This window comes from Camelus dromedarius, chromosome 17 (assembly GCF_036321535.1).
Source record: "Camelus dromedarius isolate mCamDro1 chromosome 17, mCamDro1.pat, whole genome shotgun sequence".
Classification (NCBI taxonomy): Eukaryota; Metazoa; Chordata; class Mammalia; order Artiodactyla; family Camelidae; genus Camelus; species Camelus dromedarius.
Genome location: NC_087452.1, coordinates 20,543,808 through 20,571,645, shown reverse-complemented (window position 1 = coordinate 20,571,645; position 27,838 = coordinate 20,543,808). Strand labels below are relative to the sequence as shown.

The 27,838-nt window shown below is 43.0% G+C and overlaps 1 protein-coding gene across 3 annotated transcripts in view; it reads left to right on the top strand.

Moving 5' to 3' along the window:
* The window catches only part of SLC25A26 (solute carrier family 25 member 26), a 113,154-nt gene extending 85,933 nt beyond the window's left edge, over positions 1-27,221 (top strand). For all 3 annotated transcript variants that reach the window (XM_010987376.3, XM_010987374.3, XM_010987375.3), the window contains 5 exons: positions 156-200; positions 15,482-15,551; positions 21,608-21,672; positions 22,680-22,753; positions 26,842-27,221. In XM_010987376.3, the coding sequence (XP_010985678.1) occupies positions 156-200; positions 15,482-15,551; positions 21,608-21,672; positions 22,680-22,753; positions 26,842-26,959 (372 nt within the window). In that variant the 3' untranslated portion in view covers positions 26,960-27,221. The remainder of the gene's footprint in view (positions 1-155; positions 201-15,481; positions 15,552-21,607; positions 21,673-22,679; positions 22,754-26,841) is intronic.
* The last annotated feature ends 617 nt before the right edge of the window (positions 27,222-27,838 follow it).

Below are 27,838 nucleotides of genomic sequence, written 5' to 3'. Positions count from 1 at the left end.
CTGATTAATTTGTTTTTTTTTAATGGCAGTTTATTATGTACATAAAGTGAAAATGAAATAATGTTTCTAAATAAGAATTATAGGTTCATATAGTAATGTTAAGCAGACTGATCATTCCTGCCCTAATTTGTTTTTTTCTTTGTTTTCCTTTTCAGATTCCTTTCTCACTGGTCCAATTTCCCTTGTGGGAGTCCTTAAAAGTAAGTTTCCGAATCTTCATGTAAAATGTCTCTCAAATTATCATAAATATCCGCTAGTTTCAGTATGGAATAGTAGAATATAATATTGACTAGCAGTTGAAAAACTCAAAATTATTAACAGTTGGAAATACTTTATGAGTGGAATTCACATGCCGGTTGAGTCTTTCAGACTTGCTCAGGTGTCTGTGATACTGGGTACTAAGCATGACAGGCATCACTCAAGTCCTCAGAGGTTAAGGGAAAACTTGACTTTCCTCTGTATTGCAACTCTTCTTGTACCCGGTCGAATTTTGTTTCACCTCGGGGCGGGTGTGTGTGTGTGTGCGCGTGTGCTTGCGTGCATGTACATGTGTGTCGAGGGTAAATGGAAAAGGAAGGATGTTTGTAGGCCTAGAAGCCTCCCCTCCGCCACATCTAATGGCCGCAGGAGCAGCGGGGGGCATGGTTTCTGCAGGTCACTCCCATCTTTGCTGCTCACCCGTACGCCTCCTAGGAACCCACAGTGAAAAGGGGTAGGGTGTCAGGGATTGGCAGTCAGCCTTGGGGAAGGTCACTCACGTGTTTAAAAACAATTAAATGGAATTTTAAAAGGCTTTGTTCTAATAATTGTGCAGAGACATTGTTTTTCATCTCCTGGTGCAGTGGTTTTGGAAGTCTGTGGGTCATGGTATAAAATCAGAGCATCTCATGAGGTAAAGATTAGCCTTACTTTGTCCGACTTCAGCGTTGCATGTGCATCTCTATGCTGGGTTGCAGTGTGGAGTGTGTTTCTCGCTGTGGATCGTGATCAGAAGAATGTAAAGGCCCTTGTTCAAGTGAAAGTGGTTTATAAATGACCAAGCTGTAAAATGGCCAAGTATTTTGGTAGGCATTTGGTAATACAAAAAATAAAGAAATGACTCTCATAGTTGTATAGGACTGGTAATCATGGGGTGCCCATTGAAAATGTCTTTTGAGGAATAACAGTTACTTGGACTCTGAAAAATACTCTGTTGAGGTTATGTTCTAAGGAGATAATAAAATGAGATAACACATTCCTCAAAAAAATAAACTGCTGTACTGAGTACTGAGAAATACTTCTCATAAGTGACCTGATTTTAGTAATAGTACAGTTTATTTAATGCAGGTTCTTGGGTCTTTCTTGGTTGTTCTGTTTTTGTTTTTTACTATTTCTGTGTGGTGCACAGTGAAAATGGATTTCTCCAGTACTGTTTCCAGGCGTGATGTAACAGCTATCCAATGAGAAGGTCACATTCCATAAGCATAATAGCTCACTGTTTGTGTCATGTGACAGAAGAACAATGAAGCAACAGCTGTCCAGCAAACAAGACTCACTTTATTAGGGTGTCAGTAACGAGCATTCACATGGCTTCCGCACACCCTCTAACATCCTTGTGCCCAGGAAAGCTTTGAAGCCCAAAAAGGGGAAAAGCGTAGGATTTCTTTCTTTTCAGTATTCAGGACATTTACAGTATTCTAGCAAGTAAAGAAATGTCTAGAATTTTTCAGAATAATCAAAATTAACAATGTGGAGCTTTAACAGTTTTCTTTGAGCCAATGTTAAGATGCTATAAATATTTTTTTAAGTTGGGTTTATGGAGGAGTACTTTTCATACAGGAAAATTCATACATTGTACATTTTTGCAGGATTGGACAAATAGTGCTGCCACCTTAAACAAAATATAAAATATTTGTAGGTTTCCCTTTTCCAGAGTATCATATAAACTAGAATCACACACTACACAGTATTTTGTGCCTGGCTTCTTCCATTTAACATGATGCTTTTGAGATTTGTCCCTGTTTTATCCTAGTACAGGCAGCTTGTTCCTTGCTGGCACTGGGCAACTAGTATTCCATTGTGTGGGTGTACTGTCATTCGTTTAGCCTGTTACTCGTTGATACACATTTGAATTGTTTCCAGTTCTCGATGATTATGAATGAAGCTGCTGTAAATATTTGCATATGGGTATTTGTATGGACATATGTTTTTGTTTCTCTTGGGTAAAGTACCTAGGAGTGGGATTGCTGGGTCATAGGGAAAATGTAAGTTTAATTTATAAGAAGCTGTGAAATTGTTTACCAGAGTGGCTGTACCATTTTCCAACAATGCATGAGAGTTCCAGTTGCTCCACACCCATGTCATTACTTGTTACTATTTGATTAAAGTTTGAGCCGTTCTAATAGTTGTGTACTGGTATCTCGTTGTGGTTTTAATTTGCAGTTCTCTCAGGGCTAAATAATGATGAGCATTTTTTCATATAATAGTGTTTTTTTTTTTAAACATCCAGATATGAGGTCACAGTGCCTTATAAAAGTAGACAGTTTTTGGCATGTCCTTTATTTTTGTAGTATTTTCTCTGTTTAAATTCACTTTTGCAACCATAGAGAGATTGTATTATATTGAAGCTTTTTTCTGTTACATTTATGTGGAAATAGTGCTCAGAAAAATTTTTCTCAGCAAGAACTTGAGCAGATTACATGCACATTGTGCTGTAAGGAGTGTAGGGGGTAGCCACTACCGTTTTAAACTTACTCTGCCTACAATCAGTGGGATCACCTTCTAAAATCACCTCCTCCAGCTGTCTCCCTGATTCCTCTTCGTCCTGTTACTATTCTCCTGACTCCTCGATCTCAAAACCCAGATTAAATCTGATTGTCCGTTCCTTCACATGACATCACGCACCAGACGGGGTTGACTCTGACTTCTAGGCACCTGTATCAAACTCTTTTATCAGATTCTTACTAACTTGGGCCTGAACTAAGTGAATACTCATCCATTCTACACATTGAATTTGTACGATCTTCCTTAAACATCTCTTTGGAGTTCTCAGAAATTTATAACTTTCTAAAACTCTAAAACATGAAGTTGTTGGAGCTCAAGGATGTCCATGCTGTGCCCTTATCTGGTTTTTCCAGCTACCTTCCCCTTATACTAATCCTTTTTTTCCCCCCGCTTTCCCTCCAGTCGGAATGGCTCCTTACTGCTCCTGTTCTTTGGCTTCTTTCTGAAATGTGCTTTTGCAGGTCCAAATACTATGCATCTTTCAAAGCCAGCTCAGTCCTGCTTTAAGTCTTCCAATCTAGACTCTAACCTAACGTTTATCTCTGTTGCCGATTGGTGTTTAATCATATGCTGTCTTGTGTTGAAAACATCTTAGAACTAAGCCTGAGAGTATTCTAATAAGGCCTCAACCCCTTCCCCCTACAGAAAAGAGCAATGCAGGTAGTAGACCTGTATTGCCTGCCTGCTGTGAGCTAGTCCATTCACAGCATTTCAGAGATGAGTAAGATGTGGCTGATGCCCCTGAGGAGCTTTCAGTCTCTCTGAGTCACATACCCATGGATAACTCCAAGGTAGCGTGTCTGTGATTGAAGACCACTCAAGGCAGCATGGGAGCCAGCCTCCCTGACTCCCCAGGTCATGTGACTATACTACCTCGTTTCTTATGTTTCCTTTTTTTTTTTCAGTAGTACATATACTTATGAAGAAAAAATAAATTAAGATTTAGATGAAAGAAGACTAGGCACCATGAAGAGGAGGGAATTTAAAAGAATAAATCATCATATCCAGAACCTCTGAGAAGATAATTTTACTCTAATATTTATGTTGACTTTGAAACTTTCTGGCAGCCCAACAAGAAGAGAAACATGTTAGATTACATGGTTCTATTACCTGACAAATAACCAGAGCTTATTATTGTATCTTGTTCTTGGCTCTGGATACCATCTTTTTTCTTTTTCTTTTTTCTTTTCTTTTAAATTGGAGTACAGTCTGTTACAGTGTGTCAGTTTCTGGTGTACAGCACAATGTCCCAGGCATTCATACACATATATGTATTCTTTTTCATCAAAGGTTATTATTTGAGATATTGAACATAGTTCCCTGTGCTGTACAGAAAAACTTTTTTTTTAAATCTATTTCTATACATAGTGGCTAACATTTGCAAATCTCAAACTCCCAAATTTATCCCTTCACACCCTCTTTCCCCAGTAACCATAAGATTGTTTCCTATGTCTGCAAGTCTGTTTCTGTTTTGTAGATGAGTTCATAGTGACTTTTTTTTTTCTTTTTTTAAAGATTCCGCATATGAGTGCTATCATATGTTCTTTTTTTTTCTCTTTTCTGGCTTACTTCACTTAGAACGATGATCCCTAGTTCCATCCATGTTGCTGCAAAAGGTGTTTTTTTATGCCTGAGTAGTATTCCATTGTATAAAATACCACAGCTTCTTTATCCAGTCATCTGGATAAAGTCATCCAGACATTTAGGTTACTTCTGTGTCTTGGCTCTTGTATATAGTGCTGCTGTGAACATTGGGATGCATGTATCTTTTCAAATTAGAGTTCCCTCTGGGTATATACCCAGAAGTGGGATTGCTGGATCATATGGTAAGTCTGTTTTTAGTTTTTTGAGGAATCTCCATATTGTTTTCATCATGGCTGCACCAAACTACATTCTGACCAGCAGTGCAGGAGGATTATTTTTTTTTCCACTCCAGCATTTATTGTTCATGGACTTTTGAATGATGGCCATTGTGATTGCTGTGAGGTGATACCTCATTGTAGTTTTGATTTGCATTTATCTGATATTTAGCAATATTGAGCATTTTTTCATGCTCCTGTTGGCCATTTGTAGATCTTCATTGGAGAATTGCTTGTTTAGGTCTTCTGCCCATTTTTGGATTGGGTTGTTTATTTTGTTATCAAGTTGTATGAGCTGTTTATATATTCTGGAAATTAAGCCTTTGTCAGTCACATCATTTGCAGATATTTTCTCCCATCCCATAGGTTTTCTTTTTGTTTTGCTTATGATTTCCTTTGCAAAAGATTTTAAGTTTAATTAGGTCCCATTTGTTTATTTTTGGTCTTCTTTCTATTGCCTGGGTAGACTGCCCTAGGAGAACATTGCTAAGATTTATGTCAGAGAATGTTTTGCCTATGTTTTCTTCTAGGAGGTTTATTGTGTCTTGTTTTATATTTAAGTCTTTAAGCCATTTTGAGTTTATTTTTGTGTAATAAATAAACTGTGTGAGGGAGTGTTATGGTCTTCATATTGTAGATGTAAAACTGAAGAAGAGTTTGAGTGCCTTGCCCAAGGCTGCAGGAATATTCAGTGTTAAGGGGACTTCCAGGTCTTGAACCCAGGCAGTCTGATTCTAGAGTTGATGTTCTTAATCATTTTACACATAACTTTGCCCAGTAGCTCACCATGTCTTTAATAATATTGCTGTTTTGTACGCTTAAAAGTTGGTAAAAAGTTGAGGTTGTATTATATCAAATCAGCTTGTTTAAGGTGTTTCTGCAAATTGTGTTGATTCTTTAACTTGATGGCATAAAACCTAAAATCCTTGACTACCATGTTTCTTAGAAAACCGCCCCTCCGACCCCATTCTCTGGCACTCAGGCAGGGATTAAACAGCGTTCACTCAGGAAGGACTCAGCGCTCAGTTCCTGACACTGTGGAGCACAGGTAGTTACTGGGGATGTGTGGAGCCAGACCGCATTTTCCCGTGTTTGTGTTTTAATTCCTTAGGGCTTTGCTTTTTAGAGGAAGGAACTTTGTCTTCTGATCATTTTTATTTATGTTTATATTCTTTATAATTCTGTCTTTTACACAGCAGGTGTTTATAACTTTACTAATTGTTTGAAGGTTAGCATTCTTTCTTTTTGAAGGTCAGTGCAAAGTTGGGTAACTGTATACAATAACTGTTTTATTTATAATTACTTACTTTTAGAAGTATGACCACAGCTATAACATACACACGTACTCTTACTGAGCCTTAGATAAACAGTACACGTGTTTTGAGAGGATATGATAAAATTTCCTGTAAGAATGTCACATTTGTTCTAGTGTCTGTATGTCTAACGTCAGTGTTAGTGCGGTGTAGAGGATTGTTGAGAATGTTGTCAGGTCTAAATAGTTTTGCTCCCAGCCACAATGGTAACGAGTACAAGAGTAAAAATGCGTGTGTGAGATTTTTACCGTACTAAGTTTATACCCTAAATTACATAGCACATGTCAACATGGAAGAAAACGCCTGAAAATAAGAGCAAAATATTTTTATGTCCAGACTACCAGCAAAGTCACAGCCTGAGATGCTGATTAGGATTTTAGCAAAATCACATTATAATGAAGCAGCCATCTTTTAACAACTCAAAAAACAGGAGAACTTTTGAATTTCTTAAAGACAGATGGTGAAAAAGACGACAAAGAAAAACTGAGTATGGGAGGAGGGACGTTGTGTATAGCGAAGGCCTGGCAGGCTGGATGGAAACCGTGTGGCTTCTGGGGCCGGGATCCCTGTCCCATCTCCTCCTCTGGACGCGTGTGCTCTACTGCCTGGCGTCCTGCTGTAGTTACAGGAACCTACTACGTTCCTTGCTGTTTTCATTACTGTCACCCAAGTTAAGGTTTAACTGTGCCTCCTGGGTCCCACAGCCTCCAGGGTAGTAGGTTAGGGTCCGTGATCATACAACAGTGAAAAACACATCAGGATTCCTCTTTTGTCTTCTTCCTTTTAGATGCTTCTCTTCTGCCTTTGCAGGTGTGTGACTAAAATGAGATAAATACGATCAGTTAGCTACAACATTCCTGTGATGAGTCATATTGACTTATTTTTTGGCTGAGACAAAGTGTGAGAAAGAGGGGAATGCACCAAACTTTGTTTTAATCAGATTATCATATATATACTGAGAAGCACTTTTTACAAGTGCCTGTAATGACTCCTAGTTCCTTTGGAGATAGAAAACCCTGCTAGTCTTTGATTTCAAGGGAGCCATCTGTAGATCACACCTAACTCCTTTAAAAAACGGCGAGAAAGAAGAGCTTTGCTTCTCTTTGTTCTTCAGACCTGCTTCCTGGTTGTTTGTGAGTATATGTGGTGTGTGTCTGGTATGTGTAATGTAAATATGAGATAGGATAATATTTGTGCTGCTCTGATCTCGCTGTCTCAGCCATCACCAGTTGATCATAGCCCTCCTTCCAGTTGTACCTAAACCAAACCTTGGGACGATCTTAGCACTGCTCACTGGAAAGCCGTATTAAGTTATGAAGTTAAGAAGAGATTAACCCTTGAGGTGGAACCTGTTGGCTGTTCCTGGTTTGTATGACTCTCTACTGAGGCAGGAATGAACATTTGGGATTATGACGTTTGGCCAGTTTATGTTTCCCTCATTCTCTACACAAGGGTAAAGTTATGCAACACTTCTTACATTGTAAGTATTCATCTAGGCACTAAATATTTGCCTGCCTTCTTTGTATAGGGGACTGTGCAAGGCCCTGTGGTCATGAGGTCCCTCACCTGTAGAATCAGGGATCCAATGAGAGAGCTTTTGAAGGCTAAGGAAAGCTTCCCTCATTCTCTACACAAGGGTAAAGTTATGCAACACTTCTTACATTGTAAGTGTTCATATAGGCACTAAATATTTGCCTGCCTTCTTTGTATAGGGGACTGTGCAAGGCCCTGTGGTCATGAGGTCCCTCACCTGTAGAATCAGGGATCCAATGAGAGAGCTTTTGAAGGCTAAGGAAAGCAAGGGACTCCCCGTCACTCGTGTTTCTGGGCGCTTTTGAGGCGGGAGGCTTGTCAGTGCGCCTGTTCCCGGGTGAATGGAGCTTGTTAGTGCGAGCCCCTCAGCTTTTCCCTGTGCACCGTTTTTGATAAAAAATCTGTTTTTTAAAAGATTGTTCCATATTTAAACATTAGCAAGCCAAGTGTGCCTTTCCAGGCAGAGGTATGAAAAATAATTACACCTTTTCTTGTTGACTGAAAACTTAAATCATGAGCATCAGTTAAAATAATTTGTCTTACGGTAACTGTTAGTGATACTTTTAGATATTAGCATGAGTGGGACCTTTAGTCCCTGCCCAAAACTAATAAAAGACATCAAACAACAGATCCAGGAAGCTCGGAGAACCCCCAGTTGGAATCAGCACCTCCCCAATGAAACCTAGCCATGCATATCCAAAAATATTACTTTGTAGTTGTAAAACCTAACTATCATTCAGCAAACTCAGCATTTGAGCCCATTTGGTCAAGAATAATAAATGAAATTTCTTTTCCTGAATTACCAGCACAATTGTTCATTAAAGACTTTTTCACAGGTTCTTACTGCCTTTACCAAAGATATTTTACCTGTCTAGAAGGTGTCTAAATATCTCAACCAACAAATACACAGTTTAATCAAAAACAAGGTACAGGTTAACCACACAATGTTGGTGCTATTTACACGTCTCAGAATAGTTTCAATCCAACTGCCTTAGCCTCAGGACTGTGCTTCCTAATTATTACTTAGTTGAATCCAATTTTAATTATGAAACCTAGTTCTTTTTAAGAGAAGTTCATTTTGGCCCTTTAGCCACTTGGTTATATTGCTACAGCCCTGGTCTGGCAGAAGTGAAAGCTTAATCATGGTTTCCAATTATATTTAATATTCTTTTCAGTTTAAAACTTTGCTTTGGGAACCTCTTAAAGTCATGTTAGTATGTGAGAACTTCACAGAGAGATGGTTCATTTAATTGAATAATAAAATTATAGGCAACTGTCATTTTGGTTGTTTCTAAAAGTATATATGCCAGAGCTGCACAGTCGCTTGATCAGGTACAGTGAGGAGAGCAGGTGCATGGAATTGTCTGCTGGCTTTAATGTGTTACGAAATTCTGGTGCTGGACGAACAGCAGTGAGACCTAACACGGAAGATTGTCTTTTCTGTTTTCTTAAATAAATTATCATCCGTTATCGTGATGTTATTACTCTGGAACTGAGTAGAAGATTCAGTACACATACCTGTTGTACCGTAAAAGTCATGTGGTAAAGTTTCATAATCTTGCAAGATCGGAAGCCATGTGACTACTTTGAGTACAACAACTGAAGAAGTTCCAAATGTAAGTTCCCTGCACTGTCATTTTCAATTTGTTGTTCATCTTTAGACAACAGTGCACATTCGGGTGGGTGTTTCAAAGCGATAAACACAGTCTTCTCTTCATGCTGTACTTCAGGAGAAGACAGCCGGCCCAGGCTTGGACACCCAGCCATTTCCTCGTATTGGGCCTGGTGTTTTCTCCCTGTCCTGGGAATGCATGCTGCTGCTGTTCCCCTGGTGGGGGTGTGGGGGGAGCCTTGAAATTACTCCATGCTGTTCTTCCTCTGCCTTGAGCTGTGAATGAAGATTCACTTGGCAGTTAGAACAACTTGATTGTTCTGTAGCAACACCGCTAAGTATTGAGGATTTCTCCTAAGGTTGATAGAAATAGCATTAATTGAAAAAAAAAAAAAAACCAGCCTTGATCAAAACTTGAAGAACCTTTAAACAATATAAATTGTGAAATTCAATTAAGGTCTGTATCTTAGTAATATTGGACCTATTTTTATTTCCTGTTTTCATGATTAACTTGGGTTACGTAAGACGCCAACATTAGGGGAACCTGGGTGAAGGAGGGATGTGGGATTTCCACTATTTTTGTAACTTTTCTGTAAGTCTAAAATTATTTCAGGATGAAATTTTCTGTATAAGCTATTAGAAACCACTTCCAATCATCCTGTATTAAACAGACTTACAAAAAGCTACCAGAAGTGAAATGAGTAACATTTCTGACTGCCACTCTCATTACTTGCAATGTCTCATCAACATGAGATATAAACAGATGTGTGTGGATTCATCTGAAAATTTCATTTTTTTATTTGAAAAGAAAACAGAAACAGGACTTTGAATTGGGATAAATAAGCAAACAATATATAAAGCATGACCACTCGTGTTTTTCAGTCTTATTTAAGTATCACATCAGTTGAGAGCCCAACGTGTTTCTTCACATTTGGACCTCCTTTATTCTCCCCCCGACCCCAGTCATTTACTTGCCTTTACAAGCATGATCATTCAGCCTTGCGCCAATGGAAATACTTACTTAGGTTGGGAAATTATGGCAAATTAAAAGCTTTTGGTGTTCAGACAGGGCCAAAAGAAAAAAAATCCTCCATTACAAACCCACATGATTTAAACAAGTTTTATTGATATAAAAATACTTTCTTTAATAACCTGCATATTATGATGTAGCTTGATTAGAATTTGAGCTGTGTATTGAGGAATCTTATAAATGTTGCATATATACTGTTCTGTCTACAGGACACGTGGCTTTGAGGGGACCATAACTACCAGCCTCAGTTCCCCCCATTTTCTATCTGTATGACCTCAGGCAAGCTACTTGACATCTGTTGGCACCACTCTGTACCTTTTTGTGGGTGATAATACACACTTCCAAAAGTAAATGAGAAATGTGAAATCTTTTGCAGAGTTCCTGGATCATGCCAGGCACTCAGCAAGTAGTAATTAATACTGTCGGTAGCAATTGTTCATACTGTTGCATACACTACATCTTTATTACCTTTTCCAACCTAGTCTTAAGTTATTTAAAATTCATTAGCAATCATATCACACTTCCTGTGAGTAGTCTTTCCTGTCTACAGCCAGTTGTGTGTTGATCACAATCCCCCATCCCTCCATCTATTGTGGGCCTGTGTGTAATTTCAAAATACTGTCATAATTCATATGCAGTACTTTTTTACCAGTCAGAGCCTTTTCATTATTCTTGTTGCTGTTTAATGAATTTAAAGTTGCTCCCAAGAGAATCATTTGTATATAGCACTCATATTTTTAGCTTGGTCTCAATATTACTTTTCCAAAGTTTCTGTACTCAAACAGTTCCTCATTAAGAAAAGTTACAAACTCGTATTATTTAAAGCAAGTTGTTTTGGATGTTGACAGAATTTGTTTATTCACTTGGATATTTTAATATCATTCTAGGAAAAATTATGATCTCTCTGGAAGTGAAGTGTCTTATAAATACCATTCTGTTTGCTGTTGGGAGAGCTGTAACACACAGATGCCAAGTCCAAGGGTTTCTACACTCTGTACCAGATTGTCTCATTCAGAGCCCAGTTCTGCTCCTAACTACCTATTTAAACTTTGGCAAAGTACTTAACTCCTCTGAGCCTCCACTTCCTTGTCTGTAAAATGAGGATAAAATGGCACATACCTGAGAAGATTGTGGTTAGGATTACATGAGTTAATATGTGTAAAGTGTTCGGTGCCTGGAGCGTAGTAAGTTCTGTGTAAGTGTGCGTGGTGGTTGCTGGTGTAATCATTACTTCTCTTACGCTCTGCGTTTGCCATGGACGTTTCTCACTTGATTTTAAACCTTTGGGTTCTAGAGATTTTTGTTTATTTGTTTAAGGTATTTATTAGTATCCTTTTAAATACAAAATGATTCTTTATATGCTCTTGGACTAAATCCTCCTGGCCAGGTGATAGTGGAAAGCTATGCTTATCTCTGGAGATTCTATTTTTAAAACTGAGTCTTCAGCCATCTGAGTCTATTTTGATCCAATGTTTTTTTCCCCCGGCAACCAATTTTTTTCCTCCCTAGATTACAGCAGGCACCTCTGAAGCCTTCTCCATCACCTCCCTTGTGTCTGTTATAACCCTCTTCTGTCCTCATTCGACCGCCATCAACTATTAGAGTGGAGAGGGGGTGGGGGGCTGTTTTTCCCCTGGACCCTGTACTGCCTGACATCTAGTAGGTATTGAGTAAATGTTGAATTTATGAGTTACGTAGTGTCTTTAATTTTCTTCTCCTGCATTACATATAATGCACATCTTATTTGTTCTTTATTACTGCATATAAATTCAGCATTATTTGTAGTAGTTTAAGCAATATTGGTAGTATTTCAAGTCTGTTTGGAGTAAACTTCTACTTTTTGGAATCCCTGAAGGTATGACCTTCATTCATTGCCAAAACTCTATTTTATGTTTTGTATCTGTTTCTAAAAAGTCAGCAAAGTAAACAATGGTGTTAAAATTGGCATTGGCCTGATAAGATACACACTTTGCCACCTTTAAAGTAGAAAGGTGCTGTCCTACAATTTTGTTTCTTATGCTGTCTCCAGTGCTCATATGAGCTCCGGAGAAAATGTGTTTTCTCCAAAAGCACACAGATATATTTGTGAATATTCTAGCATTTAACTGGGGGGAGTGGGGGGAATAAACAAATACTATGCTGAATGGCAAAACTATCTTTAGGAAGCTGTTTGTGGTAAAACCTTTTTTTTAGCCCATCTGCTTCCTTAAGTGAAGTTACAAATATCTATTTGATACCTGCACTTTTAGTCCAGTGAGTTTACTAAATACACTCTCCAAGTAACTGTTCTCATTAGTCGTTTGGAAGGAAATGTTGGAGTCCTCAGACACCACACATTATCATATATCTGACTTGTTAGGTACTTAGCATAGTTAGGTGTCTGACTTAAGAAAAGTTGTTAAAGTTGACAAGCAGGGCCATGTGTGCCTTGGTTTGTATATGGGGCCTCTTCTCCATATTTGAAGCCACCCTCTCAAACCTCCAGGTGTGTGTTCAGGGGGAAGGAATCAGAGTGGAAGACGGGTAGTAACTTTGTTGCTGTTCTTCCAGTTGTGGTACATTTCATCACCCATAGAAATGTCATGCTGCCATCAGTAGGTCATACTGTTTTAACCACTGTAATTTATATGTTCAAGGGGTCTGTCTTCTCGTCATTATTTGCAGTACCTACTATTATGCTAGAGGTCCTACCCAGTGCAGTAAGACAAGAAAAAGTAATGAAGGGCAATAACCCAAATTGAATAGGAAGAAGTGAAACTGTTTTTATTCATAGACAGTATGATCACCCATGTAGAAAATTTGATGACATCTGCAAAGATGGTGCTACAGCTGATAAATTTAGCAGGGTTACAGGATACAAGGTCAGTATGGAAAAAATCAGTTGTATCTCTGCATACTAAGCAACACACAATTGGAAATGGAAATTTTTAAAAAAAGCAGTGACATTTATAATAGCATCAAAAACATGAAATACTTAGGGATAAAGCTGACAGTACATGTGCAAGACCTGTATACCGAAAACTACAAAACAGTGTTGACAGAAAGCAGTGGAGGCCTCAGTAAATGGAGAGATGCAACATGTTTATGGGGCGGAGAACTCAATATTATTAGCACCTCTGTTCTCTCCAGAGTGATTGATAAATTCATTGCAACGCAGATCAAAAACTCAGCAGGCTGTTTTGTAGGAATTGATAAGCCGATTCTAAAACTCCCATGGAAGTGCAGAGAATCTAGGATAGTCACAAAAGCTTTTGAAAAAGAACAAAGTTGGAGAACTAACACTACCTGATCTCAAGATTTATTTTAGAGCTAACGTTGTCAAGAAAGTGTTGAATTGGTATCAGTATAGATCTGTAGATGAGAGCAAAATAGAGAGTCCAGAAATTGATCCACATATCTATGGGCAACTGATTTTTGACAAAAGTGAAAAGGCAGTTCACTGGAGAAGGGGTAATCTGCAGTTGCTGGGACAATTACATATCCATGTATCAAAACGAAACAAAACAAAAGAACTTTAATGCAAACCTTGTTGCATACCTAAAATTCAACTGAAAATGGTAGACTAAAGGTAGAACCAAAAGACAAAATTTCTAGAAGAAAACATGGGTGAAAAATCTTTGTGATATGAGTTGGGCAGAGATTTCTTAGACATGTCACCAAATGCAAGATCTGTTAAAGGATAATTTGGACTTGAAAATTAGATCTGTTCTTTGATGGACACTATATGAGGTGACAAGGCAGAGACTAGGAGAAAGTAATTGCAAGTGACTTGGAGGTAGAATATATATAAAGGACTCTCAAAACTCAGTAAGTAGGAAAATGGACAACCCAATTAAAATGTTTGAAACATGAGGGACATTTCACTACAGAAGGTATGCTATGCATGGCAAAAATGTACCTGAGAAGGCAGCTCAACATCATTAGTCATTCTAGAAGTGCATACTAAAACCAGGATGCTACATACCAGTTTAAATGGTTTAATTTTAAAAATACTGACAACACCAAGTGTTAGAGAGGATATAAAGAAACTGGAACTGGTCTGACTGTAAAATGGTACAACCACTTTCTAAAACAATTCGGTAGTTTCTTAACAAGTTAAACATAAACCTACCACGTGGCCTAGCCATTTCACCCACAGGTATTTCCACAAGAGAAATGAAGGCATGTGTCTGTATGAAGACATGAATATAAATGTTCATAGCAACTGTAGTTGTAACGGCCAAATGCTGGGAAAGTCCCAGATGTACATCAGTTGGCAGATACATGAACAGGTAATGATACAGCTACACAGTAGAATGTTACTTACCAGGTAAAAAGAAATGAACTGGTGATCTCCACACTAACATGAATGAATTGTACAAAAATTCTGAAGGAAAGAATTCTGGTTAAAGAAATGAAGGTACAATTACATCAATATAAAGTTCTGGAAGAGGCACAGTCACCTAGAGGGACAGATCAGATTGTTCAGGGGGTGGCAAGGCCAGGCAGGGAAGAGAGATGGCAGAGGGATGCAGGAATACTTTTTTGGAGTGATGGGTATGTTCACTGTCCTCCTTGTGATGATTTCACGCGTATGTGTGGCAAATTGCATGCTTTAAATACGTGTAGTTTGTTGGAGATCAGTTATATCTCAGTAAAGCTAAAAACAAAGAGTGCAGGCTGTGCTGTTAGAAAGCCTTGTGGGGAGAGGATCAGAACAGGACCCACCTCTAAGGGTGGTTGTGAGGACTGTGGGTTTCAGTACTGGTACAGAGATTAGACCGGGGCCTGACTCAGCGCTGTTCACCATTTGTTATGACTGTATCTTGTCTACTAGATCGTAAACTCTCAGCAAGCACGGCACCATGTCTCTGGCATCCTTTTGCCTAGTTTGAGACTCAGCACGGGTATTTATTTGTGTGATCCTCCGCTTACTACATGAACAGTGCAAGCAGTGCTTTGACGAACTTTAAATTGATAAGTAATGGAATTAGCATCCTTCAAACGTGCAATATGGAAAAAGATTGAAAAAAGAACTGCGGACTTTGGAATATACTGCTCTGGACTAATTTGTGAATTATGGTATTTGTATGTTAGAGTTATATGGGAAATATTTAAAATGTTACATGCATATAAATGTGTGTGTATGTGTCCGTCACACGTATTCCCTGAAAATGGTTTCCTTTGAGCACTCTAATGTAGCTGTCACCCTCGTTCCTTTGACTTATTTTAGAATGCAGTTAAGTCCTTGGGAAAATCACTTACGTCACCAGTGAGGAATGCCACCAAAATAGCTTCTCACTTAAGTTCCCATCCCCAGAGCTAACCCACAGGAGGTTCCGATAAATTCAAATATTTAATAACTTGTATTTTTCTTTCTCCTTCCACACAGGCCCTCTGGTCCTGGAGGCAGGATCATGTGGTGGATTCTTGGCAGTCAGCAGTCTGTGGAGCTTTTGCAGGTGCAAAGGATTATATTATACTGGGAAAGAGCAAAGACGGGGAGAAAAATGTGAAAATATTAACTATGCAAAAACAACATTCTTTAGAAATTCCAGATTGTTTAGAAGAGAGTTCCACCAGTTGTTTGAGAAAAGAAAGAGTCCTGGGCGGGGGTTGGGGGGGTGGGGGGAAGACCCGCTAAAACGGTGTCCGCTAGAGAGACAGCCAATTTGTTTTTGACAAATTTTTTATTTACTTATTTTTATTAAAGCCTTCACTCAGGCCCCTGGATTGTCTTCTAGATGGTTTGGCGAGGCCTCTGTAGGAGGAGAGGGGCTGTGGGCGCAGGACTCCCTGTGCAGCTGTCTGCCTTGAGCAGTGCTTGCGGGGTCTCAGCCATTCCTGCCAAAGGCAGTGATTCACGGTGTGTGTGACATGTTTGACAGCGCTGTAGATGACCTAGTGTCAGGAGAGCCGAGGCTGCTGCACAGCTTACTGAAGGCTAAACTGCTCAGTGTCGAAAATACAGAGATGTAAACACCTGGGCATTTTCTAGACGTTAAACCGAGAGCAAAGTGACAATACGCAAAGCATGTTACCCATCACTTAGTCATGTGGATGTTCCAGTGAGGTTTTAATGAGAGCTCAGAAACTTGAAGGAATTTAATGTAATAAAGCGACAGGTGTAACAGTCTAAGAGAGATTTAGATTTTGTCGCAAATAAAGGTAAGTGAGAATTATAGTTGAAATAAGTTGAAATGGAGATGTGGCAGAAAATCGTACACTGCTAGTTCCTGGGTGAAGCCATAAACTGGCAGATGTGTGGCTTTAGGATATCAGCCTTGGTAGAAAATAACTCGTTTCCCGTTTGTTTCATGGCCATTGGATGGTTTATTTTTTTGTTGAGTATGAAAACAAAACATACATTTTATAGGGTTCTTTATTAATAAGGGGACCCATCTGACTTGCAGAATTGATAATCCACAGTAAGACTCTTGCCTTTAGACATGAAGGCAGCTCAGATTGATCATGACGGGTAATTGTTTCCACATGATGCATAGTCCTCATAGCTGTGTTAAACGGGTAGGTGGCCTTGATTCGTTTGCCAGAGGTCTCGTGTCTTTACTCCCTGGTCCCGGAGAGAAATGTGCAGTTTTGTTGACTCCCTGCTGGGCCCTGGGGACAAAGTGACCATTCTGAAAATTGAGTCATCCTGGATAAGGAAGGCCTCTTCTTAAAACTAACATACTGTAGAACTTCCATGTGTTGGGAGATAAATACAAATATTCTTTGGTTCCTTAAGTAGCTAATTCAAAGATTCGCTTGCAAATTCATTGTTTGTATTAAGGAAATGTGCGTTCATTACAATTCCTTTTTTTGAATAGTGCTTTGTAATACTAGGCATTTAGTTTAGTCAGAAGAGGAAGGGAAAGAAGAAACTTGCTATCAGACGGTCAGCGTTTGGCAGTTAAGGTGGCTCACCCTAGGAGCGCAGCAACCCCGCACTGTCCTCCCGGGGCCGCGGGGAAGCTGGGATGCAGGACGGAGAAGGGGTTTGCCCAGGGCCACAGATGTGGTGCTGGCTGACCTGTCCGAGAGCTGTCAGATCTCTGTTCTATCACCAACTAAGGGCTGAGACCGCGGGGCCTTACTGTGCAGCAGTTTTCTTACTCGTCACGTAGAAGCAACCCTCCCTCTGTTAAGGGATCATTTCTGGGATAGGTGAGATAATGTGTTAGTATTTTGTAATCATTAAAACTGAATTTAAGGAATTATTACTAGCTCACTAAAAACAATCAGCACCCAGAAAGTGAAAAGCTGTCATCACCACAGTAATTCATACTCTTAATTGCACTGAAAAAATAACATTAATAAACTTACTATACATAATCATTTCCTCTAATAGGGTGTAGATTTCCAGACTCCTCCAGTACAATTATCTTATTTTTCCAGCTGAGGTTCTGATAGGAATTTGCCCAAGGGTTGCCAGAAAAAATCAATTGTCAGTAGATCTACATGTGTATTTAGCAAAAGATAAAATACCTACGTTTCTTGAAATTTTAGTTGGGATAAATTTTGATCCTGAGGAACAAGTGTATTATTTTAAAACCTTTCTGAAAGATAATCAGTTTGAAAGTATTCCAAATTGTGAATAAGTGATACTCTGTACGAGTTTGTTGCAAGATTGTGCATTGCACAGCATAGAGAAATGAATTCTGACTTGCCACCTTGGGCAGCCCCTGACATCTGCTTACCCTCCGCACTTTCAGGCGTTTTAGCCTTAATGGCCAGAAAGGCAGTGATAACACTTGCCCTTGAACCAGAAATCTGATTTCTCATCCTTGTGTGCTTTTTCCAAGTGTAAACTGGTTAATCATCGTGGGCGAACTGCTCTCTGGCCGTCCTCGGCACTCTCCAGTGCCCAGGCTTGCTTTATAAACCACTTGGCGCAAATATCCAAAAATGTCCCTTGAGATTGGAGGTGTTGATGGCTTGTCATGCTCAGAAGTTCCCTTGGCTTCTGGTCAGGGGTTAAATTAGGGGGGAAAATGGACTTTGCCAACTTGCTCACTTCAAGTTAACTTCCAAACATGAAACCATCGTTCACTGTAAGTAATTACGACATCTGCTACTACAGTGAGATTTGCTGTGCTAGTGTTCTTTGATCAGTTTGTTATAATGAACACTTAACTAACATTCTCTAAGAGAGGAGGGAGAGAGAGCGAGATCTCCCCCCATGGCTTGAAATTCTAAACTAGGGTGAAGGACTATCTGCGTAACAAATGACAAGGCCTGATACAGTCTTTAAAACACGTAAGAAAACGTTTGTTGCTGCTGTTGTGGAAGCCCTCCGAGCCTGGGCGCTTGTCTGGAGGTGGTAGGTGGAGATGCTCTTCCTGCTCCCAGCGCATCTGGGGGGAGGGGAGGCCCTGGAGGGACAGTGAATGGCAGCACTGCCCACAGCTGCCCCCACCGCATTCACAGCTGCTGTTGGAGGTGACAGCTCCGGGCCTCTTGTAGGAGAGTGGCCCCTTTGTCTGGAGAAGCCAAAGAACCTGCATTTGTCCCCTAAGGACATGTAAGATGCAGTCTCATCGTAAAAGTCTAATTTCCCCCGAATCTGGTCCTTGAAAGCAGTTAGCTTAACATTCAGTAAAAACCTCACTCTGGTGGAACCCATAGAAAATTGTTTCACGTGTGATTTGAGCACTAAATAAGCCTGCAGTTGCTGTACCAAATAATTATTTCCTGTCTAATATGTTAGCATGTTCCTTGTATTTATTACCAGCGGTTTACAGTTCCCTTAAGTAAAATGTAGAAAATAACTGCATTTTAAATGAAAATACAGGTCCCCTGCCCCCTCCCCATTATGACTAGTTACCCTATGGCATGATCTTCACAAGTCCTTCTTACAGCCTCATAAAAAGCATTGTGAGGCCTGTGCATTAAAGCAGTCTTTGATATTTGAAGACATCTGAGTTGACTTATTAATAACTTTCATAAAATACGGTTTCCATCATGGTAGTAAAATTAGGGCCGATTTCAGCATATGTGTTTTTGTCTAACTTTTCTTCATATTACTTTCCCGAAACAGAAATCACTGGGAGAATATTGGCAGGCGTCTCCAGTAAAGGAACAGTGAACTTTTGCTAATGGACAAAAATAAGTTCGATTTGCAGTATCCAAGTTTAGCAGAAGGCAGATACTTTGCAACATAGGTAACTCGTGAGAGCTTGGGTGGTCAGACAGGGGACAGATGATGTCCTTGTCAATTTTTAAGTCTTTTTAGTTGGTTTAGGTCAGTTTGTGAACATTTTCAAATAGGAAAACGGTGTATGCACTGCTGAATGTTGACAATCAGACAAATTTGAATGTGTCTTAATCAAGTATCAGAGTCACCGTGTAGCAAAAGAGCGCGACTTTTGGGGCCAAGATACGCATGACTTTGTGTCTGTGTGGCCCTGGGCAAGCTGTCTTTCAAATGGAACAGTGATTCCCGTGCAGGTGAGATAAAGCAATCAGCGGGTATACCAGCAGAGTCCTAGAGTGCCCATGAAGGAGGCCCAGGTGTTCCTAGCTCCATTGTAGGGGGACAGTGTGAAATCTTCAGTCTGCAAAAATTAAAGTCACTTGTCCAGGACACCCAGTAGGCACTTCTGAGTGCCTACTGTTTTCTATTGGGCTGAAGACTTGAAGGAAAATCTCACACCCTCTCTGTCTCATTACTTGGAGCGCTAGTGTGAGCCAGGCCCAGTCCTAGACGCTTGGCCTGTGCTCGCTCACTCTCTGGGTCACAGCGCTGTGTGAGGCCAGCAGGGGGCCCAGCGGCCCAGAGATCAGATCCTAGAGGCTGTCAGACAAGTTCACGTCTCAGCTGGGCCCTGAGTAGAACCTTCCATGGCTTGTTCAGCCCTTCTGAGCCTCAGTGTCCCCACTGGCAGCATCGGACAATGAGAGTACCTGTCTCCTATAGGACTTTAACTAGAGAATAAGAACTTACTGAAGGCCAGTCGACTTGCAGAGCAAGGAGTTAAGCCCTGGTCTTTGTGATTCTGAAGATGAGTTCTTTCAGGCAGGGCCCTGCTAACCCTTGCAGCCAGTAAGGGAAACAAAACTGAATGTCAGATTTGGGGTGGAAGTTTGAGATATTACAGGTTTATTCTTTCCTTTTTTTCCTTTCTTCCTTCCTAAGGATTAAACAATAAAATGTTTATGGATGTGAAGTCTTCCCTGACCCTTTTCTATAATGAAAAGGATATTTACTTCTTTAGGGCAGAATGTGTGATTAAAAAAGCCCAAAAAGAGTAGGATTTCAGAATTGGGTTCACAGAATTTTAAAATACTTGGAGTTTAGCAAGTCTCTGAATCTCAGGCAGCTTTTCACTTTGGAGGACAACGTCACATATTCATAACACACAGGTGGCTAAAAGAAAAGGGACTTTAATACTCATGTATATGGTTATTTACTCCTTAGGCCTAACGTCTGTTTTCTTCACGAGTAAGCAAAAATGGAGCATAAAGGGCATAAATGGGTACATCTTTGCAAAAGTCAGCGTCATAGGAAATGTTCCCAAACGGAGGAGGTTCAGTTAAATGATCTTAGTTCAGCAACATATTTAGAAAGATACTTGGCAGAGATCAAATGGCCTTCTTGTCCACACACCACAAACCTCAGAGGGAAAGTGCTGTTTCTGAAGCGCATCTCACACACGCTGTGTTCAGTGCTTAGGAAACTGCCCATTTCACTCTGGCGTGTGGAAGCCGAACCTTTAGAAAGCCCTTGTGGTTTCTGTTTAAAAAAAAAAAGCTAGTCCTCCATTCCTCTTTCTGCAGATATGGACCCCTTTAAAATGTGTGGATTTAAAAAAAATACTAGTTTGGCAGTTATGGTATTTAAGTAAAAAGGACAGGAGAGAAAAGATAGGAAAGAAGCTGTCAGGAAGAGTGTGGGCTTGAATCAAGACTTACTCTCAAGATTCAGAAGTTAAGTTTAGGAATCTTGTTCCTCTAACTCACCTGTTGCCAGAAGCCTGGAAATACAGAGAAGTTTACTCTTTTAACCCTGAGCATCTGGCGACTCACACCAGGAATCCCTACAGTGACTCGCGTTTCTGTTTGCCAGTTTGGCCTCAGAGCAGAACCCACAGCAGCATTTGGGCGTCAGGTTAGAGAATGTGGCCCACGAGAGGCGTGGAGCCCTGAGACTCGGGGAGCAGTTGCTCACATTGAGGAGGGGGTGTCTGACCACAGACGTTTCCCCCACATACACATGTGGGCTTGTCTGTGGCTCCAGGGCGAGGAAGATAGATCGTGGGGCCTTGTTTTTCTTGTCTGTCTTGCCTGCGTGTGTAAAGCATTACCCTGCACGCACAGTTCGGCTTCACTGCAAACGCAGTGGAGCACGTGCTTCAGGTTTTGCACGTGTGCATCCCGTTCTTGAATCAGTCAAGTAGACATAAGGATCCAGAAGTATTTTTGGCAGAGTTATGAGGAATTCTAAAAGAAAAATTATAAAACCCCGTGTAATGCAGTAAACAATACCTCACTTGTGTGCTGGGTATTTTTATACGCACAGGTGGCTTTGCAGCTGCAGTCACCACGCCTCTGGACGTGGCAAAAACAAGAATCATGTTGGCTAAGGTGAGTGGTAAAATAGCGTAACGCAGACCCAGCAGATGCTCGTGTCTGCACTGGGGCTTGCGTGTCTGTAGAGTGAACAGGAGCAGGGTGACACCTGTAACTAGCAGCCTTACGCTGCCTGTGGAAGCACTGAAGAAACTGCCACCGGACAGAGCGGGTCCCGCGGGAATCGCTGTGGCCGCTGTCTGGGTAGCGTTGTAGCTTTTCGACATCATCTTCATTGACATTTTGTGAGCAGGTAAGACTGGTAGAGCCTCTGCCTGGTGATGGTTTTCCTATCATCTCTGTTTTTACTGGTGACAGACCTCTGAGGGATTTGGTCTGCCTCGTGCCAGGCAGCGAGTACGCCCCAGGCTCTGAACTTCCACCACGCTTACTGTGCCTTTATCACTTAGGACATTTTTCAAAATTGTTTTTAAAAAAATGTCGTTAAGAAAAATAGGTTTCAAAAAAGCTGGCTCTAGACTTCAGGGAATGCCATACCTATAACACATCTGGATGAAAACAATAAAAAGAAGTCACACCCTTGTGGAAAAGTCAGACAAATAAGAGCAGAATTGTAAAACAGGGAAAAGCCTGTTGTAAATTGAGCATAGTACTCTGTATTAAATGTGTTTATTGGCCACTTAGACAGGTTTCATAATCGTACCGTTTATACTGATTATTCCCCATCCTGCTCAGATCAATACTGCTTTCAGTCTTTTTCCTGTTTAACAGTTGGATGTGAATTATCCGGGTAAGCTCTGCTCATTGGTGAGAGAAATAACCTAGAAAAGCCGCTTCCAGCAGGAAGTTGTCCAAATCAGTGCTTGCTTGTGGGTTTGAATGTAAGGACTTCTGGTCTAGTGAGATCCAGAGGTCCTGCTCCCCGAGACACCCCTCAGTCTGTGTGAAGCTCCGTGCTAGCTGAGGGTGGTGGGCAGCCGTGCGTCCGCGGGTCCCCGAGAGCCAGCTGGGGTGGGGGGCGGTTCACAAGGTGATGGCTTTCTCTTTGTCTCTCCACGCAGGCCGGTTCCAGCACTGCCAGTGGGAACGTCCTCTCCGCCCTGCACGGTGTCTGGCGGACGCAGGGGCTGTCAGGGTAAGGCCGGGAGGGGAGGCCCAGCTGCCTCCGCTTCTCCCCAGCTCCCCCTCCTTTAGCCCGGCTTCGCAGGAACACCATTCCTTCCTTCTGCTTCTGTCCTGGTTGAGATCGTCTTTATTTTTCTTGGACAAAACGTTAGATTTGATGTTGCTTATGTGAGGTACCGTTGCAGTCAAGTTGATGTCACATTTTAGCCGGGTGATTCCCATCCCGCTGTCCACATGTATGGCCGCTGCTGGGTTCTGGGCTGCAGCAGGAAGAAAACCGGCTTCCGGTGTAATTACAGGAATAGCACGTGAGCGAGCATTTGTGTTTGGGGGCAGTTTTTACTGTTACTAGTTACCCCTTTCGACATGCCACAGTGCACGAGACCTCCCTTGAAACCCAGGGTTCTGTGCTATCAGCCGAGCGCCTCAGACCTCTAGCATCAGGTCCCGCAGAGCTCCCCCTTCAGAGTGCTGTTTCAACACTGCTTTTCCAACGTGAGCCTGTACACCTGGGGAAAGGCTGGGATCTGGACAGAAGGCACGACTGGCTTTGGGATCATCTACCAGGGATTTTCCTGAGAGAGCAGAGCAGCAGCCTCCTCCTGGGGATGGTGGGGGGAGCCTAGCGACAGGCCTGGTGTGAAACAGCAGAGCTGCTGCAGCGCCACCCCGTCTTCCCCGCAGCGTGTCGCTCATTCACTTGACTGTGGTTTTCTGTGCATCTGACAGGTTTAATTTCAGCCTAGTGGACAGTCTGGGGAGGACGACACAGGTCAGTCAGGCCCCGGACAAGGTGTTGCAGGAGGCGCTATCATCTAGGCAAAATAGGAGCCGTTCTGTGGTTTTGTGGAATGTGCCACCTCTGGTCACCTCAGGGACAGAGGGTTTGGAGAGAAGGGCTGGGTTTACCAGGAAGGAGTAACTGAGCCTGGGAGGGGCAGGGTGGGAGCTTCTGTGTCCTGAGCCAGCAATTTCTGGCTAAGAGCTGGTGAGGAAATAGGAATCTGGGTGCTCACAGCAGAGGCATGTTGACTTTGACACCAGTTCCTCACTGAACAAAGAACTGGTGTGACGGGGAAGAAATGAGCTCTGAAGTGCAGGGCCGATTCTTAGGGCTTCACAGAGTGACTGGGCCAGAGAGGTGTTGCGTGAGGCCACGGTTGCAGGTTACACGGCCAGACTCCCAGATGCCACTCTTACCTGTTTTGACAGAGTTCTTACGAGAGTCACTGGCACCTGTTGGTCAAACCTCTGCTCTTGACCTTGACCCCGTGGCGTCAGGTGGAGCTGCAGCCTACCTGCCCTTCCTGAGGAAGTGGCGATGTGTGGGGTTGGCAGAGTTGGCAGACCTGTGGTCACCGCGAGCTTGTGGAGAAGACGTGTCTTTGAGATGAGTGAAACTGCATGTCCCCCGTCCCAGTGCTGGTGTCACTGGGTGCTCCCTAGCCAGGCAGTGCCAGAGTTCCAGGCACAGGAGGGGCGTCCGAGAGGCCTGTCCCTGTGCCTGCTGTCAGCCCTGAGAGGTGGTCTGGAGTTGTGCTTATCTCCCGGAAGCTTAAGTCTTGGGCTCTCAGTAGTATGCACAGCGGGGTGCTCAGCAGAGCATCGCAGGCAGCTGATGACAGTGTGATAAAAGACCACATGATCTGACAGGAGGGCTGTAATAAGAAGACACCAACAGAACCCCCTGCAGACACGGGCAGCTGCCCAGACAGTGGTCCCCGCGTCCCTGGCCGCGTCCTCTGTGTGCCTTCCATGCAGAGCCGCTGCGGGCTCCCCCTGCGGCCCCGGAGCATCCTGCCGGGTGGACAGTGTCTGAGATGCCGGGTGTGTAGTCTCCCCACCCGCCTGGGGCTGGTGCTGAGCTCTCGGCATAAATGAAAATGGTGATGTGTGGGTCTCTCCCTGTTGGTTCACACGGGAGAGGACCACGTCCTGGTGAGGTTTGGAATCCATGCTCTTGGGCAGACTGGGTTCTCTGTAATGAAAATACCGCACGCTCCCTCAGTCCAGGAGCCAGAGCGGATGGGGAGCCTGCCTGGCCTGCGGAGCGCCTTCCTCCTTGCTCTGGCACGTCAGCTGGCCTTTGCTTTCTCTCCACCAGGCCCTCCCTAGACTAGCTGCTGCCTGGCCCCCTGCTCAGCACGCGTCTCCGCCTCCGAGTTGGGTTGGGGCGCTCTCTGTACAAATTACTCTACTTTAAGGCTGTAATTATGTTAACAGACTCACTTGTCATCTAGTGAAACCATAAACTGCTTCCATCTGCCCCTTGCAGGGAGCAGCTGAGCTTATTAGCAGTGAGCGCTGAGCAGGACGCTGGCTGTAGAAGCGAGTCCCGGCGTCCGAGAGGAGGGCTGGGGGGGCGCTCGGTGGCAGATGGGGTCTGCCCCCGCCCAGCTGCTGCTGACCTCCTTCCCTCTGTAGGGTAGGGGCAGGGAGAGGAATCTCTTTCTAGGGCCAGGACACAGTGGTCTCAAAGCAGTAACTGTGGGGTTTGTGCCATGACCTGCCACCTCATGCGAAAACAATTTGAGGCCGAGCTGAACAACTTTTTCCCTTACAAGTGTAGTTTGGTCTACAGAATTTTTATGTGGACAACAGAGAGATTCTCAGTGTGTACAGTACCTTACTTAATGGTTTAAATCCTTCATTAGTTAACTAAAATCCGGGCCCCTAAGACTGCTCTCCAGCAGTCCATTTTTCTCAGAAGTGCTGGGTGCGACATCCAGGGGGAGGCAGGCTGGCCACTCCCAGCAGGCACGCGGGAAGGAGGCAGCCGGGGCCGCTGTGACCTGGCCCCGGGGGTTCCTCTTCCTGTCCGCTCTCTTGGCGAGCCCCCCTGTAGCGGAGCACGGAGGCTCTTCCCGGACCGTACAGGCCACACCGAGTACTGTTGGCATCTCCTCCTCACTTTGCATTTTCTTCCCTACATCTGACCTGAATCCTCTTTCAGTAATAAATCCACTAGTTCTGACTTGGTGATTTTTGTTTTCCTGCTTACAAAAGTAATACTCTTGGTGAAAGGTTTGATTATTACAGAAACGCAGGCAGGGAAGCTCTCCGGTATCCTTACCTCCAGATGAAGCTGAGGATGAAGCTCAGCCGTGTTTGTGCCGTCATGTTACCCGTGTGGCTGTGCGACTGGCTTCTTTCAGAACATTCTGTGTGTCCGTCCTGTGTTGGTCCCTGGACGACCTTGTCCTCCCAGCTGCATGGTCTCCCGTGTGTGTATTGTCAGGATCTGTGTAACCGGAGAGGGCGTTCTGTGCAGGTTTTCTCTTACCAGCAACACCATCTTTGAATGAATACCCGTGTGTTGCTGTTGGGAGAGTTTTAAAGAATGACTCCATAGTCTGCGTCCCCCAGTAACTTTGTTCTTTTACTTTGCAACTTTGGGAACGAGCAATGAAATGCACCTTTGACGATGACAGGCCTTCTGTGGCAGTCGGGGACAGAACCAGTAACGAGGCGCTGCTCCCCTCCCTCCCTACTGGAGCCCACTCGCCTTCTTATCCTTCATTAGAGGGGAAGGAAAATAAGGAATCTGTGCAGTCAATTTCCCCTTCGTGGCATCACATTTTGTGGGTCTCTAGGGATAAAATGTGACTGAGTGAGTCACTGGGAGGGGCAGCAGAGTGGTCGGGGAGTATCTTCTAACTCCCTGCACCCACCTCCGCTCCTCCAGCCTTCCCTGGGATTCAGCCCTTCGACTCCTTTATACACACACGCGCGCATGCATATGAATGTGTGGTAGACTTCATCTCTCCAAGCCAAAAACGGTGTGAAAGTTTTACACAGAACTGTTGTGGGGACAGAGTTACTGTGACTTGACTAATTGCTGGACGTAATTGTGGGCGCTCAGTCAGCTCTTTGGTATTTAGCCCCTTCAGCCAGCAAAACAGCTGGGCTCCAACTTCCACAAGTCTACTTGGGAAAGTAATTTAGTGCCATTCTGAAAGGAAAAACACACAAATTCTAAGTGCTGTGTGGGGTTTAATGAGCATGGTGCGTTGAGCAACCTGTGGGTGTTGGAATTTAACCTTTTCTTTTTTAACACAAAATTAAAAAAATCTTTCCTCTTGCCTTCCCCCCTCCTAGATTATTTGCAGGTGTCTTCCCTCGAATGGCAGCCATCAGTCTGGGAGGTTTCATCTTTCTTGGTGCTTATGACCAAACTCGCAGCTTTCTGTTGGAACTTGGCAGAGAGAGGCCCTGAATCAGAGATGGCCCCTTCTTTCAGGAAAGGGTCCTGCTGTGAGAACTGTCTCCCTTCCGGTGAGCAGCTGCTGGGCCATCTGAACTGCAGAACACGGCGCTGAAATCCAGTCCTGCTTGGATTACGACACCAAGAACCTGTCTTCCGTGCTCCAGGCCAGCGGGAGTGGAGTCTTCAGCCTGTCCGCGGAGTTCAGCGGTACTTTGAACAGTTTTCTCAGACCCTTAATAAATCAGTGGCAGCGCTGAGTCCAGACTCTTCAGAGCCTTCGTTTGATCTGTATCTGAGCTTTCATTTCCTGCCACGTGATGAAGGATTCAGCCAAAGGTAGAGGTGGTTACAATTTTCAGAGAAAGGCTAGAATGGGTAAAGGAAGGAGACTTAGGGGAAAAGCTGGGGGTGTGGGGGGGTTTTTTCCCCTTGGGTAGTTCGATTGCATAAGCTTCCAGCCTTGTGTGAAGAGGGAACTACAGGTGCATAGCGAGCATTCTTGCTGGGCAGCCAGGCTGCTGTTCTCAATTACCCTCAGATTCCACCTCTAAAAACACAACTGTATTGTTTTACAGAGAAGTGTCCAGCGGCCCACGTGTGAGAGAAAGCAGTCATGGCTCAGGGACAGGGTGGGCATGGTGGGTCCTCGGGGGAGGTGGAGCCCTCGCTCGCCCACCTGGCTCTGTTCCAGACCCTAAGCAAGGGCCGGGGCCGGCCTTGGAAACAGGGTGGTTTCCTCCTCTCTCCTCGGTAAGGTTTGCTCCTTGGAGCTTCAAGCTCGACACTGGGAGTCACAGAGAGGAGAAGGGAAGGCCACCATTTTGGTGCTGAGCTAACAGGCTCCAGGTGTGAGAGAAATTCAACAAGAAACCTCAGGAATCTAACGGT